Here is a 12287-nt window from a genome sequence, read left to right as displayed (position 1 = left end):
GTCATTCAAGAACTGTTAACATGCAGTATTTTTAATCTCTGTGCATGATAGCTTTCCCTCTCATAGGCATGGGGCCATTTCAGACCCCTCCCTTTATACCTTACCCCAAGTTGAGTTTTATATGCACAAAATTTCAGATTGTCTGATCTAAAGAATTTCTCATTTGGTCAACAGGGAGAATACGTGTCCTGTCTTTTATCTTTGCTTCGTCAGATGTCAGACACTCATTTCCAGCACTTGCTGGACAACTTCCAAAGCAAGGATGAACTAAAGGTACAGCAGAACATGATGTTGAATGAGAAAGCAGAGGGAATCCCTCAGGCTTTACTTGCTCTGCTAATCATTCCCATTCTCTGGCACTCTAGTTTTGTAAACCTTCCTTTCCCTCTTATGATAATAGATGTTGTGTCAAAAGAATGTTTCAAACCTGTTTTGGGATACGTATGTTTCTAGCAAATGGAGCCTTTCTTGGAAAAGCAGCAATCTTGCTACTTGATTTTATGCACCCTTGCCAAATTTGTGAGCTTTAACTTCAGTTATGGCTTTTGATGACCTTGTGGTTGATGAGGGGCTCAGATGGCTTTTTTGTCACTGTCATTTTGAAATGCACCTCTCAAAACAACAGAGACGAACTTTTTGTTTCATCTTCTGTAGGATAGAGGTATATCTCAGACAAAGGTCTATTTAAGAGGCTGAATAACTTTATTTATAAAGATAAGATTGCTTTTGATTAACATGGCACTTAATAAAATAGAGACAATGAGAAGAGTGTGGTGTGGCAGGAACTTATGTTGCCTTAACAAGTGTGAAGGAAAAGCAGTAAGAAGTCCTTCCTGAATAGTCTTTCTAGATCATATGCATATAGAGAGGCTGAATAAATCAGGAAGATAAATTTGTGATAGAGGAATTCTTGCCTCCTGGTAGCAGGGTTCAGTGTATCTCAGGTTGATAGTTACTTGAGATTATTACCTTTCAGATAGTTGAATTGCTCATAGGAAAATGATTTGATAAATTAAATCATATTAATTCTCGTTAAATATTTTTTAGAACTATCTACACTATCATTCTTACGTTAAACCAACACAAGGATTTGTGGTTGAATTAAAATCTGTCCTTATTGCCATAAGAATGAATGCTAAGGAAATGCTCAGCAGCATGACAGGCTGAAGGTATTATCCCCAACTTTTTTTTTCCAGCTATCAGTTCATCTGATATGCGTTATCTCCTTAGCTTTTCCTTCAGACATTGCCCTTTTACCACTGCCGTGCCTATCAAAATAGGTTACTTTACTTTCAGAGCAGCCTTCGCACATTATACTCATAAGGAAGATTTTTGTCTCACTGTGAAAGTTGAGATTTAAACAGCTACAACCCAATCAGTACATATTAGATGCAAATAAAGCAATATTTGTATTTGTTGTTACCATGTTTTCACGTGGATGGCCTAGTGCTCAAATGGAGCATGCTGAGCTGAAGAAGTGCTTGTAATCAAGAACACAGATCTTCAGCTGCTAATGACTTTTTTTTTCACCTATGCAATAGGAGTTCCTCCTGAAGATTTTCTGTGTATTTCGGAACCTCATGAAAATGAGTGTCTTTCCTCGAGACTGGATGGTGATGAGGTTGCTCACCAGCAAGTAAGTAGAGAAGCAGGTATAAACTTCTGTCATTCTATATCAGATTTTTTTTCTCCTGTGCACTCAAAACCTGTGATGCAGTGTGTTTCATCAGATTGAAATGTTGTGATCAAGACAGAATCCTGCAGTACTTATCCCAGTTCTTTCCTTCTTTTGACACATTGGACCAAACTGGGACTTACAGTTGTCGTTCTGTATGTTATAATCTACCAATATGCAAAGGTGTGAAAAATTAGAGGTTTAAACCCAAAGCTTGAAGTAGCTGCACTGGGGATAAGAGTGGCACAAACAGCCATCTTTACCCTCCCTAGAAGCACTCAGGTATGTTAGAAGAAGAGGATTAGACCTCAGCAATGATACCAGGCACATTGCACACATTTATTTTTCAGTTGAGTTGTCAGTGGCCTGCTTAATTTTTTTTATCATTCTTTCTTCAGTTAAGTGCCACACTCTGAAATGATAGCAGTGTGATGAACACTCAGTGGCTGAATTATTTGCTAGTTTCTTGTTGCGTTAGACAAACTAGCTGTGGAGTTACTACCAGATGAGGACTGGAGGGGTTCCCATAACAGGAATGTTGTCCTGGTCAGCGTGTCGTGCTCTGTGAGTTCACAACACAATGAAAAGTGAAAGAAGTGGATCTCAGTATTTCAGGATGTCAGATTAAATGGTGTTTGTAAGAAAAGATATTTTGTTCTAAATTCTTAGACTAAGATAAATACATTTAGCAGTGCTTTTGGAAGTATCGTGTGCATGTGGATCAGAGATTTGCTATTGTTTTTCAATGTTGCTGAAGCTGTATCTACATGCTATGAATTCCTGAATTTATTGCACGGCTTGATTGCTTTGCATTGAAGTGTCCTTATAGCTACCTTGTGTCCTAAGTAGTGGTGGGAGGGACGGAGGCAGTGTTGAGAAATGCAGAAATACTCAAAAAACGTGCTATTGTGTGACTGATAAAGTACTATTGTATAGCCAAGAATTAAAACAGCTCAAGTATCTTAAGTTGCTGTTTTTTGGGGAAAAAAACCCAACCATTTCTGTTAAAACAGAGGAAAAACAGATGTATTCTTCTGTTTCACTTCAGGTGATCTGGCCCAGCCATACAATAGATACCATTTTAAAAGCTCATGTGTAAATTCCCTAATAATGAATAAGGTTCTTTACCTTTTGTCACATACTACAGGCTGCTGATGAAAACATAGAAAGATAAGTGACTTCTAGCAAGTTTTACTTACAGAAATTCCATGAAGAATGCGTGCCCGTGTGTGTAGTGGAATCAACGCATGCAGTACTGTAGTGTGATTTATACTTCAGATTCAAATGTTTCCTCTTTTCTTGTCTTTTTTTGACTGCAGTATCATAGTTACAACAGTTCAGTACCTGTCTTCTGCACTGCACAAGAATTTCACAGAAACGGACTTTGACTTTAAAGTAAGGATTGATACTGAGAATATGTTGTGGCGTCTTCTTAAAGTAGTAGCACCAAAAGAACAAGAGCTGCTCTCTGTATTTACTGGTTAAATTTGCAGCACTTATTTGATTTTGAGGAAGATGATCTGATCAATAAAAGAACTTCTCTGGATTGAGGGAAGTACAGAACAGAACGCTCAGATCAGGCAAATGAAGCCCTTTGCAAAGGAAACAAATATTTACTTAAGCAGAGGAGCTAATGAAGCTGTTGTCTCACAAATCTGAGGATCGTAAAATATGGACTCAGGCAGTGCTTTCCCTGAAGTTGGGCTCTGCATAATCTTCTCCCAGGGGTCTCCCTCTTTGGCTGTAGACTTAAACCTTGGAGGAATGCACTATCTTAAGAGTGTTTTCCATATTGCCTGATAACAGATTCGCAGATTGCAGATAACAAGTTTGGTGTTACTAAGGAAGAGCAGCCAGATGTGTGCCTTCGCACATATGCACGCAGCATGATTGCATAGCCTCATTTCTTTGGGAAAAGACACTAAATTATAGGACTGTCATTCACATTATTATGTAATCTCCGTTTCTTGATGGATAAAATCTGTTTAGCCTTGAGACAGTGAACAATATAAACTTTGTTGTAGTAATCAGGTTTAGTCATTTTTGAACATTAGTGCTAAGAGTTAGCCTCTTTATTTCCTATCCATTGGAATCCTAATGTGTTTTGTATCCCAGAGTTTAAGCTATATATTGAATTACATTACATCTTGCTTTGAAAAAGGATCCTATCTACAAAGGAACATTGTATGGCAACAGTGATAAGAGAAGGGAGAACAGTGTGGAACTGAAGGAGTGAAGATATGAGTAGAAGTTAGGAGGAAAATCTTTAGGCAGGGGGCAGTGGGGCACTGGAACAGATTGCCCAGAGAAGCTTTGGGTGCCCATCCCTAGAGATTTTCAAGGCCAGGCTGGACGGAGCTTTCAGTAACCTGATGCAGTGGGTAGATGATCTCCAGGGTCCCTACCAGCCTAAATTATCCTATGGTGTCTTCCTATGCTTGTTAAAACTTATTCCTTTGGAGTGTAAGACTATAAAACTTCCTTCCTGTTTTACAGGTGTGGAACTCTTATTTCAGCCTGGCGGTGCTGTTCATAAACCAGCCAAGCCTCCAACTAGAAAATGCCACACCAGCTAAGAGAAAGAAGATAATAGATAAGTAAGAAAATCTCTTGTTGGCTTCCCAGTCTTTTCTGCCACCTGAAAAACTGAGACTTCTTTTTCTACCACAGGTCTCTTTGATTTATTCTGGAAGGTGGGATGTGGAAGTGCTCCACATAAGTAGATCTCCTAATATAGTGATCTGTGATAAGTCAGATGTTTGGTATTTTTATGTTGGCTTGAATGTGAATTTAATGTGAATGAAGTTGATGCCTCCAAGCGTCAGTATGTTGGAGGCGGTTGAATAATGCCCTATATTGTGCTGTAAGTTTCAGTTAGCCACGAAGTTGGACTTAATGATCTTTGTAAGTTCTTTCCAGTTAAACTACTGTAGTCTTTTTGAACATCACTGACTTTTGAGGTTTATTTTTTTCCTGTTAGGCAGTTATCTATCTCTTCTCTTTCAGATATGGTGATATGAGAGTGATGATGGCATATGAGCTCTTCAGCATGTGGCAGAACTTAGGTATGACTCTTCATTCTCTGTCCTAATAATTGAAGCTGAGGTAACTCCTGATTTCTGTTAGAATTTTGATGGTATTTTTAGCATCACACAATACTTTCTCTTAGCATCTGTAAAACCAGGAAGCATTTCTCTTCTCCTACCAAAAATCCTTTTCTGCACCATCTTCGTTTGAAGTAATGCATTCCTACCAATTTAAATACTTTCTACTCAAATACAACTGTGGAAGGCATTAGTTTGACATAATCAATGACAGTTTTTATGTATCTGCAAATATAAAATCAGCTTTCTCTGATCCCTTGAACTGTGCTGCAGTTTGCATCTTCATATGGAGATATTCTTTGACATCTCTCTCCCATTCTAGACTGTAGAGCAGATACTTACATTTTCATAGGTGTAATTAATTTTATACATGTGGAGATGATTCAAAGCTGAAGTTGTGGTAGGAAATTATAGCTGCAGATGTTTGGTTCTAATGCCTGGAAATGACATACAATAAAGGTTCTTTCTTTGAGTCTTCTTCTGCTATGTAATGCGCATATAGTAACGAATTATACATTACTGCTTAAAAATAACCCGAAACTGAAAATCTTTATCCACAATAATGCGAGATTGTGATAAAATTTCCACTTCTACAGTTCACCTTTTCGTTATGTATTTTGATAAAGAAGTTAAGTATGTTACACAGAAAATATGTGTCTCCACAAGTTTCAAAAGCTAAATGGAGAATTTCATCTAGGACTTCTGCTTTGAGAAGCGCCCTGTGGCAGTCTTGGGTTTAACTAGTTCAGGATTTTATTAATACAACATCCAAATAAAATCTTGACTAGGTGAGAGCAAGTCTGGCTAGGCCAGCATCCTGTCTGTATTGGGATGAAAATGAATACCTGTGGGAACATTGGAGGACAAAGGAAGCATATGGGATTGTACAGGACATGAGAAAAAGGTGCTGATAGAGGTGACAGATTATGCAAATGTTCATTATGCAATTATGTTCAAATAGCCAAATATTATCATTTTATATGTAGACCACAAATGTGATAATGAGCTGGATGGAAGCTACCTGTAAAATGCCATAAATAAAACCAGCAAAAAGCTTTTTGAGGAAATACAAAAGAATCTTCAGTAAGGGAGGGGGGTTTATATTAGGCTGCAAGTTTTCCGTACTTGTCCTTGGTTCTGGAGCAGCTGTTCTGGCCCCACTTTCTGCAGAACAACACAACAACATGATGATCAGGAAGTTAACTGTAGAAGTGAAAAGAAAAAAAACTTAATGTGAAAAACTGAATAAACCTGACCATCTCTCACAGCTAAGGTGATGCTGCCAGTTTTGAAACATCTGTGTAGGAATAAGGAGACTTTCCAATGTATTGGAGATTGAGAAACTGAAAAATTGTGGGGGAAAAATTCAAGTAGGAAGAAAGAACCCTCTTACAGATGTAGAGATATTTATCACTGAGAGTTCAAAATATGGCTGTTTGATTTGTTCTCTGCAACTGCACAGTAAGCAGACACAGAGTACATTGTGAGCAAAATGCCTTTTGTTCCTGTTGCTGAGAAGCAGTGCTGTTTCTATCTTAGTCAAGGTCAGTTACAGAACTGTGACTCCTATAGAACCAAAATGAAGAGCTCTGTGGTTCTTTGAAATCTAAATATGTTCTGTGAAATAGAGTAGTTCTCACCAACCTTTTCAAAATATTTTCCTTCATAAGTTGGAAATGCGTGTGGTCTCTTTTCCCCTGGCTAGTATGTTTTAATTTAGTTGGTTTTAACAATTTGAATTCCCCTGCAAGTGAGATGCACCGACAGTTTTTGCTGAAGGCTTTTGTAGTGAAATTAAAAACCCTGGGGGCTCTGCAGGGAACGGCATAAAGCAAATGCTGTTGTTTCAGTCCATTTAGGAAAAGTATTTAGCATTCTTCAAAGCTTCTTCAAAGCTTTAGCGTTCTTCATGTTTGTGCCTATGATTTTACATTGGGCCCGATATTGTCACTCTTGCAGAGGCACATCTTCATCTCAGCAACAGAGAACAAATGCTTTTATTTAATCACCATTGCTTTGTGTTGTACAGGGGAGCATAAGATTCACTTTATTCCGGGAATGATTGGCCCCTTTCTTGGTGTGACACTTGTCCCACAGCCAGAAGTCCGGAATATCATGATTCCCATCTTCCATGACATGATGGACTGGGAGCAGAGAAAGAATGGCAACTTCAAACAGGTGAGGCAGCTTCCCAGTCATGGGTAGCCATGGACAGTTCATGTGCTTGCTCTGTCTTTCTTGCAGCTCCCAGCTAGAAGCAAGGAATGCATATCTGTTGATCCACATCCAATAGGGACGAAGATGTTGTCATGCAGATACATGAAAATAATAAATTTGAAGCATGGCTCACAAAACTATTACAGGCCACTCACGATTATTTAAGCAGTGCATTTAACAGCAAGCTGCGTTTCCTCTGAATGTAGAGAAGAGCAATGAGAAAGGGATAAGAATTTCTGAAGTGCTGGGCTCACAATTCGTTGATTTCCACGCAGCTTGTCAGCTATGAAATGAATCACACTGCAAACTAGAAAAAAAGACTTAACAGTTCAGCCAGGATTGTTGGCCTTTACTTCTCTGTATTCAGTTTCCAGACAGAAGACAGTATTGTATAACTAAATAATTACACCGTGCTTTGAAACTGATTTTGTGACTGAATATTCTTGGAGAAATTATAGCCGCTCTGCTGGAATGGTTGAGCCCAACACAAGTTCCTTTGCTGGCACCTGCCATGAGCTGTGATTGCAGAGCAGCCAGGAGAGTGCTTGTTTGGTTGCCCAGTCATAATCAGAGATTGGTGTAAATTTTCCACTGTAAAACAGATCTTGGAAGTTCGAAGTGTGGATAATAAAGGATAAGCTTGGAATGGATCCTCAGGTGATGGGGCTTTCTTCTTGTTGTGTTTGGGGCCATGCAGGTGGCAAGGGCCTGCAGATAGGTGCTCTGACAGTTCTACCAGACAGTCACACAGTGCAAAGCATGTCCAGAAATTGTTTGACTTTGTATTTAAATTATCATAATGTGGTATTAAAATGTCAGTTACAGTCTGTCATCCCAGGAGAGAAACAGACCTTTTCCTTAACCTGAACCGTTAAAAACTATGTGGAAGAGTATTACCAAGGGCTTCTGTGGAGTTTTTTTTCTCTTCAGCTCCCTTGATTATTATTTCTACTGCTATTATTTTGGTGACATTTGATTGTGGTGCTCTTTTTGCTGTAGGTGCTGTATTAACATAACAATGGAACGGTTTCTGCTCTGGCATTTGCAGTTAGAAGTACCACAGTTGTCTTCTAGTTCCTGGATCTGATTATACTTTCTGCATCAAAGATGAACTCTTCATAACCATTTAATTTTTATACTCACTGATGTGTTCTACGCTACAGCCACAAAAATCTTTCTTAAACATAACAATCAGTACAAGATGCATTAAATCTTACTAGCAGCTCAAAGAAGTCATTTTTTGTCCAGTCTAAAGCTAAACAGCTGGACACATACACCAAAGTATTTGAATGAGTTATTGTAGCTCGTGAACAAAGAGAGTGCTTGTTTGTTTTAATTTTGAAGTTGGGTTGACTTTTCTAACAACCAATTTAGTATTCAAAAATACAAAAATCCAGGAAATCCATTTTTGTGCTTTTTCTTTCTTACTTTTTGTTTTCCCAGTAGTTTGTTTTATCAAGGTAATTTTTTTGTGCAGTGGGACATAGCAGTGCAGTCTGGTTTATGGACTAAATCATGACTCCTTTCATTGATTTCAGTAACAGGAGCACCAGTGCCATCTGTGTGTCTCTGGGTGATTTACTCTTCCTTCTCATCTTTCCTTCCTTTGCAGTTTGTCAGCTAAAAAACAGAGGAACTCAAACTATCTTAATGGTTAACTAAAAACATGCCGCATTTCTGCAAACCACATCAACCTTTAGAAACCTCTGTCTTCATTAGTATTGAAAGCATGTTTTCTCTCAGTCTTCCAAGAACACACAAAAAAACAAAAAAAAACCCTTTAATATTAGATATGTGGAATTCTGCACTTGAAGCAATTTTATTGGAATATCTGATATCAAACTTGACTATGGAGCATTAGAGTCCATGAATGTGTAAAATGGATGTGTATTCCTTACCTTTGTAAAGGAAGAGAGGCATAACAATGCTGTTCTGTCCCTGTACATGTGTGAAAAGGAAATGCATCATATGCTCATAGAGAAATCACTGAGTTTAATGAACAAATCTTGCAATGTAATTACGTCTCGGTGATTGAAAGTCAGTTACCTACCAGCAGAACCATCACAGCAGACTAGTGGTGATCATGCCATAAATAAGTTTCTCTGCATGGATATTATGATTTTGACACAGGATGTACTTTGTTTGATGTATTTGCTCAGAGAAATTGTTTTCAGAGTGATTTGTTTGATAAGAGAATGAACATCAGAAACTCCTGGGAAGAAGCAGCGTTACCTCCCCCGGGATGTTCATTTAGGCTCTGATAGGCAAATAGATAATTTTATTCTAGTCCTTCTATTTCACTGCAAAATAAGAAAAGTGTTTCCATTTAACTGAGCCACAGAGAAGTAAATTGCTCGTGCACAGAAGTGGGAAGGCTCCAGGGCATGAGAAATAAAATGTTCTTCCAGTCCTCTTAGTGTTTGGAACTCATCATGTACATGAGCAGCTGATTTGTAACCAATTTGGAACTTCTCATCCAGGTGGAAGCTGAGTTGATCGATAAGCTGGACAGCCTGGTATCCGAAGGAAAAGGTGATGAGAACTACAGAGAACTCTTCAGCCTGCTGTAAGCCATGCCAGTTTCTTCTCACTCTGTGTTGTGTGGGGTCACTGAAGCAGTCAAGGCAGTCATCTGTGCTGCAGTAGCAGCTCTAGTGCTGATCTTCAGGAAATGTAGTAAAGGGCACCCTGGCAGGTTTCCATGACATGGCTCTCAGTGAAACAGAGCTCTGTCAAGCTAGTTCTGAAAAGATAAAACTGTATCTTTCTGTGCCTTTCTTCCATACAATCCAATAGCAGGCTGCACAGGTAAGTTGTTGTCATTGTTCTGTAAAAATTGATTTGCTGGAGATGCCAATGCCTTTCTTTTCACTTAGCAGTATGCAAAATCGTGGCCTTAGGTCTGGTTTGAGGTCTAGCAGGTCAGCCTTGTTAGAGCAAGAGATTTTCCTCTGCATTGTCCTTTGCTGCTTCCAGTTTTTGAAGGCTGCGCTCTGAGTTGGCTTAGGAGATGTAAACTCCGCTTTTTGCATAGTCCATCACAACACTGTATTTCCACTGCCTTTCAGATGTGCAGTACTCGTAAGCATGAACAAAAGACTTAAAATCTGACTTTCAACTTAGTTATCTTTGATTACTCGGCTGTCTCTAAATTGTATTTCTAAAGGCCCTAGTTTATATCAGAAGGACTTTGAGAGTCCAAAGCAGTTAACACTAAGTCTTTTAATATTCCAGTGAGCCAAAGACATCATTAGCAAAATTTAGGCCATACGTTAAGGCCAATGAGGTAGATATTATGCTGGGAGTCTGTTATAGAACAGGCAAGGAGGATGAAGAGCTGGATGAAATCTTCTGCAGGAAGCTAGGAGAGATCTCACCGTCACTAGCCCTTAGTGAGGGGCCAGTCAGGGCAGACTTCAGATTCCCAGGTGTTTGCTAAAGCTCAGTAAAGCGGAGTGGAAATGGGTTAGGAAATTCCTGGAGTATTAGAAAAATAAATACATGAGGCTCTCTAGTGGGGACCAGAAAAGCAGAGAAGTCCTTACCCTTATGAAAGGGAGCTTGCATCAGAAATAGTATGGCCAGCAGGACTAGGAAAGGGGTTGTCCCTTGAGTGCTGTGTTCGGTTTTGGGCTTCTCACTGTGATAAGATACTGAGTTGCTGGAAGATATTCAGAGAAGAGCTAGTGGTGGGACTGGAAGGCAAGACTTAGGAGGAGCAGCTGAGGGAACTGAGGTTGTTTAACCTGCAGAAAGGGAGGCTGAGGGGGGACCACATCATTCTATAAACGTCTGAAAGGAGGTTGTAGCAAGGTGGGCGTCAGTCTCTCTTCTCAGGTGACAAGTGGTAGAACATGAGGAAAACTGCCTCGAGTTGCACCAGGAGAAGCTTAGGTTGGATTTTAGGGATAATTCCTTCACATAAAGGTTGGAAAGCACTGCAACGGGCTGCCTAGGGCAGTGGGGGGCCCCATGCCGGGAGGTGGTCACATCCCACTAAGCTCTGGATGTGGCGCTGAGGGGTGTGATTTGGTGGTGGGATTCAGTAGGTCAGGTTGGTGGCAGGTCAAGGCCGAGGTCACCTTGAAGGTGGTGACATTGAAGATCTTTTTCAACCTAGATGATTCCGTGATTCTGTATTCAGACCATCTCATGTGTCCCCCAGCAATGTGCAGGCAGTTTGAGGCATAAAGCTTTGCATTTCTTGGTTCACATTTGTTGACTCATTTACTGTCAGGACGGATAAGCCTGCCCATCTGTATGCTTTCCATAGAAAGCAAGTAAATATATTCACTTTTGGTTTGTGATATTCAGCCTTGGGAAGTCTGGCACTTCAAGTGTACAGAGAAAAAATATATGCTTTAGGAATAAAAAAGAAAATGTCTTGTTCTTTTATTCACTTGGCAAGGGGAATGTTCTGCTTTCCATTTGCTCCTCCTGAAGGCATGTGTAACCTGGAATGTTAAGAATTGGGGACTACAGTTTAATGTATTTTTAGGTGGTAGTGGTTGTGTTGCCAAGAAATACAACCTTGAAGTTGAAGTCCAGCAGCCTCTGAGTTTGTGTATGTACTGTATTTTCTGAGTACTGTGAGCTCTGAGGGAGATTTCAGCTCTTTTCTCACAAAGTTAAAAAACGCAGTGTGAAATAAACAGTTGACACTGACTTCCATGTCTCAGCTGTTCTGCTGAAATGGGAAACAGATCCCAGGGTGGAAATCATCCTCGGAGAACACACCCAACAGTTTCTCTTTCCTCTTGCCAGTACAGGTGGCAAGTTTTTTGACAAGAGATCTGTTTCAAGCTCAGGATACCAGCATCTGGCTTTGCTTTCCTTTACCATTTTTTGCAAACGATTTTCAGTGTTTTTACTTGGGCCTTTTCTCATTCTTCAGCCACCTCACTGAGATTCTCCATGTACTGCCTAGTTTGCTGATCAGAAAAAGATTGCTTTCATTTATGTACAGTTTAAATAAATTGTGATGTGATGTTGTTTGGTTGCTCATGACAGACTAAAATTTATGTGAGAATGAGCAGATTAATTTGCTTTAGGTTCAGACTCCCAACTTCTGTGTGCTGTTAGAGAAGCTGCAGGTAACAGCGCAGCAATCAGTTGTAGCTGCGAGCAGTGCTCTCTTTCACACATTTTATACAGCATTATGAGGGTATTTTTCCTTTTCCTGTCAATTCTGTAATTTCCTTCTCTTTGCTTCACGCTGCCTGGAGTAGAACCCAGCTCTTTGGGCCTTATCCCAGGTAAGACAGTCATTCTGTGCATTTGTTTCATGAGGA

At 39.7% G+C, this 12287-nt stretch overlaps 1 protein-coding gene across 10 annotated transcripts in view; it reads left to right on the top strand.

Moving 5' to 3' along the window:
• The window catches only part of DOCK3 (dedicator of cytokinesis 3), a 192402-nt gene that overhangs the window by 142990 nt on the left and 37125 nt on the right, over positions 1–12287 (top strand). For all 10 annotated transcript variants that reach the window (XM_042885449.1, XM_042885453.1, XM_042885452.1 and 7 more), the window contains 7 exons: positions 175–273; positions 1542–1636; positions 2995–3070; positions 4172–4272; positions 4682–4740; positions 6809–6957; positions 9477–9562. In XM_042885449.1, the coding sequence (XP_042741383.1) occupies positions 175–273; positions 1542–1636; positions 2995–3070; positions 4172–4272; positions 4682–4740; positions 6809–6957; positions 9477–9562 (665 nt within the window). The remainder of the gene's footprint in view (positions 1–174; positions 274–1541; positions 1637–2994; positions 3071–4171; positions 4273–4681; positions 4741–6808; positions 6958–9476; positions 9563–12287) is intronic.

This window comes from Lagopus leucura, unplaced genomic scaffold (genome assembly GCF_019238085.1).
Source record: "Lagopus leucura isolate 7727_CA_CO unplaced genomic scaffold, USGS_WTPT01 Super-Scaffold_100050, whole genome shotgun sequence".
Classification (NCBI taxonomy): domain Eukaryota; kingdom Metazoa; phylum Chordata; class Aves; order Galliformes; family Phasianidae; genus Lagopus; species Lagopus leucura.
This window is presented reverse-complemented; position numbering and strand designations above follow the sequence as displayed.